At 34.7% G+C, this 3998-nt stretch overlaps 1 protein-coding gene across 1 annotated transcript; it reads left to right on the forward strand.

The window, feature by feature from the left end:
* The first annotated feature begins 1554 nt into the window (after nt 1-1554).
* Nucleotides 1555-3785, forward strand: LOC145037313 (peroxidase 55-like). Its single transcript, XM_078985948.1, has 3 exons — nt 1555-1859; nt 1935-2126; nt 3148-3785. Exons 1-3 carry the CDS (start codon nt 1644-1646, stop codon nt 3718-3720), a joined length of 981 nt encoding a protein of 326 aa, XP_078842074.1. The 5' UTR covers nt 1555-1643; the 3' UTR covers nt 3721-3785.
* Nucleotides 3786-3998: the final 213 nt, after the last annotated feature.

The following is a 3998-nucleotide window of genomic DNA, read 5'->3' on the forward strand; positions in this document are numbered from 1 at the left end:
CCTGACTGCACCGCCTAGCAGGCCTACATACTATCTGGACTACTCACAGAACCTTCAGCATGACTGGACCGCCTCACTGTGCTTTCAGCCTATCTGGACCGTTCTCCGGGCCTTCAACCTAACTGGTTCGCTTCATGGGCCTTCAGTCTATCTGGATTGCCCTATGTTTCATGGCCATGAGTTTCACTGGTCCGTCTCAACCCAACATCACATAACATGTCGACATAAACATAACATATAAGCATATATAGCCACTCAACAGATAATCAAACAGGTCTTACAGATCACTAAGCATAACATATATGGTAGATACCAGGATACCGATCTAATAGATCACTATAACATACCAACATGCAATAACTAGGTGTAAAACCTGCAGATTCGGGCTAATCAATTAAGATATAATAAACGTTAAAAATGATTTTTTTATCGAAGATTATCTAGGATAAATAATCTTAACCAAAGTAACAGTTAGGGTTAACAATGAAAGGGAAGGGTCTGACATGATCGTACAACATCCACCAGTGTTCCGCATTCTATGTTTTGTTTTGTACTTTGATGACTTTTGATACATTTTCCTTATATTTTGATTGAGTTTTGGAATAAACGAATGGTTATTTTTGTTGATTTAAAGAAAATTTTTATTTAGTATTTTTGGGACAATACATAACCATTTATTTTACTAACATATTAACATCGTCTCACAGATGTTCAGGATATTGTTGTGAACAATATTGTTTTTTTTTTTTTATCACCATCGATTACTTGTGATGTTGAGGAGGGATATGATGTAAACATGGAGTATTTGTAAAAAAGAACCCACATTCTTACCTTTCACGAATGATAAAATATATTTACGACCTATAATCAAGACAACGGTTAAGTTTTATCGTGAGAACAATAGTAAAGCATAAACATTTTACTAACATGTTGCGCTGTATTGCTTTCGACAAACTCCAAAAACGCTACTTTACGGTGTCTTCACCTTCCATTGAAAGAGAAGACAAGGATTAAAGTTTGAATTCAAACACAAAACATTAAAAAAAAAAAAAAAGATTACAAGTTCACAGTAAATTATTTGAGGGGTCGATGTAACATCTTGTTATAATTTTGGAATCTTATGTTAGGCTTCATAAATGGACATTTAATTGAATAATTAATCTTATATTCTAGAAAATCCACTTTCATTTATAACATGACTCAAGATAATATATAAAAGTGAAAACAAAAACATACATTTAAAGCGGTTCAAGCATGATTTCAAGTAAACATCTTCAACCTTAATCCAACTTGACTAGTTTAATTAAACAGGTTAAATATCGCAATCCACCATGCTAATGATCCGGTCGATATATTTGCCAATTCTACAGCAACAAAGTTTCGTGCAATGCTCCATTAGAGAGATTACTTCTATGACTATGACTAGCACCATACCAATTCTCATAGATAGCATGCGTGTGGTAGGTTTCAAATTGCGTCACTTTCCCTATTAAATTTTACAAATTGGAAGATCATATCAGCTGACCGTTTATTGCAATTTTGTCAACTCTGTACACCTTATAACAACTCCAGGTTGAATATGCCAATACTAAAAGTTTATTGGTCGATCAATTGGAGTTTGCTTGTGTCTTTCAGAGGAAGAGATGGAGGAGACACGGCGGAGAAGTGTATTACATTTTTTGATCACGCTGGTGGTTCTCGCCGGAGCTGGGAATGGTCAACTGGTTGAGAATTTCTACGCCGGAACCTGTCCGATGGTGGAGGCGATCGTGAGACAGACGGTGGTCACAAAGGTCGGCCAGACTTTTACAACAATTCCGGCCACTCTTCGTCTCTTTTTCCATGACTGTTTCGTTGAGGTATTGTAGTTAAAGCTTTCGTTTTATCGTTTTAAATGGAGTTTCTAAATTCTAAGGTGTTTTCCATGCATGCAGGGATGTGATGCTTCGGTTATGATCTCATCACCGAACGGAGACGCCGAGAAGGATGCGGAGGATAATCTTTCGCTCGCCGGTGATGGGTTCGATACAGTTATCAAAGCTAAACAAGCGGTTGAGTCTGTTTGCCCTGGTGTCGTGTCGTGTGCCGATGTTTTAGCCATTGCTGCTCGAGATGTGGTGGCCCAGGTAAGAGTTAGCGTCTGCAAATGAAACTTGTTGAAATATTTTCTTTTTGTTTGTTACGTTTGTGAAGAAGTAATAAATTAGATATGATTAAAAAAGTATTGATAAAACGGAGTCTTACACCCAACCACTCAATTAAAAGCATTGTTTACTTGAGCATGAACTTAACGAGCTTAAATTCTAGTTCATAATATCTCATCGATTGAGGTTGAGTTTGGTTAACATCTATTTAAGAACAAATCTTTTACATCTTCTAACATTTTGATTTTAGCAAAAACTTGAAAAAAAGGAAAAGTTTGTTAGGTAGTAAAAGATTACAATTTCTATTTTATACAAAAAAATGTCATAATCCAAAAACCATATTAAATACTTTTACAAAACTTTTAGCTTTAAAAAAAATTAAAGAAAAAATTCCGGACATAAGCTGTTTAAAACATAAAATTCATAATCCAAAAAGTTATTTAACTAATTTTTAAGTGTTTTTAGTTTCTTAGTTTTATGTTTCATATCATTTAGATATTTAAAAACTTTACTATAAAATTTACCTAAACATTGTTTTAATTAAATTCAATGAACTTCTCTTTACAAAAATAAACAATATTTTCTACTTATACAGAAAAGCATAATTTTAATTTAATAAAATCTTTATTACAAAAAACATTCATTAAAATATAGCATAAAATTGACCTATTCTCTAAATAAAAAAAATAGAGAAAGAAATAGACATCCCAGCTAACAAGGGAAAATTAACAAAGTCATACACTAATCACATTCTTTAAAGAATGTTAAGTTCATTCCATATATCCAAGCAAACAAAACTAATGGGTTGAATCGAATCCATCATACTAGCACCTTAATTATATATATGTGCTTAGAGCAGCGTTAATTGAAACCGTTTGATCAATTTTCGCGTTTCATTTAATCCATTACACTAGTTTTCCATAAATGCAATTGCATGTCTTTTTTTTCTTAAGTAATTGAAACGTTAACTACAAACTATTCATCTTTCTATTCATGCATGCAGGCTGGGGGGCCTCTCTTTAACGTGGAATTAGGTCGACGAGATGGACTTATTTCACAAGCATCACGAGTCGTCGGAAACCTACCGGATCCAACCTTCAATCTCATTCAACTCAACACCATGTTTGCAAGAAACAACCTCACAGAACTCGACATGATCGCACTTTCAGGAGCCCACACACTCGGTTTCTCTCACTGCAATCGTTTTGCCAATCGTCTATACTCATTTTCACCAGCCTCCACGGTTGACCCTTCTTTAAATCCCGCATACGCTCGACAATTAATGGCTGCTTGTCCTCAAAGTGTAGATCCTAATATTGCTATAGATATGGATCCCGAAACTCCTCGGACTTTTGATAATGTTTATTACCAGAACTTAATAGCAGGGAAAGGTTTGTTTACATCGGATGAAGTTCTTTTTACAGACGCGTCGTCTCAGCCAACGGTTAATGATTTTGCAAACAGTCCAGGGGATTTTAATGCGGCGTTTGGAACTGCTATGAAGAAGCTTGGGCGGACCGGTGTAAAAATCGGCATCCAGGGGGAAATAAGAAGGGACTGCACGTCTTTTAACTGAATAAATTTGCCAAATGTTCAATTCCATCCAGATTTTGGTTAAGTAATATATATTATTTATGCAAAGTGATTTAGATTCTTGAAGTATTACAATAAATCTGATATGAAAGAGAAAGCTAATAAGTGTATGAAATTTGAATAAAGATGTACAAAAAGAATTGAAGAGTATGGAATGAAGCTTTGAGAGAATAGAAGTGGGATTTGTTTTATAAAGATAAAACTTATAAATGCACCGAATTGGTATCGTAGGAATCGTATTACGGAAATCTACGAAATCAA

This window comes from Lactuca saligna, chromosome 3 (genome assembly GCF_052625555.1).
Source record: "Lactuca saligna cultivar CGN05327 chromosome 3, ASM5262555v1, whole genome shotgun sequence".
Lineage (NCBI taxonomy): Eukaryota > Viridiplantae > Streptophyta > Magnoliopsida > Asterales > Asteraceae > Lactuca > Lactuca saligna.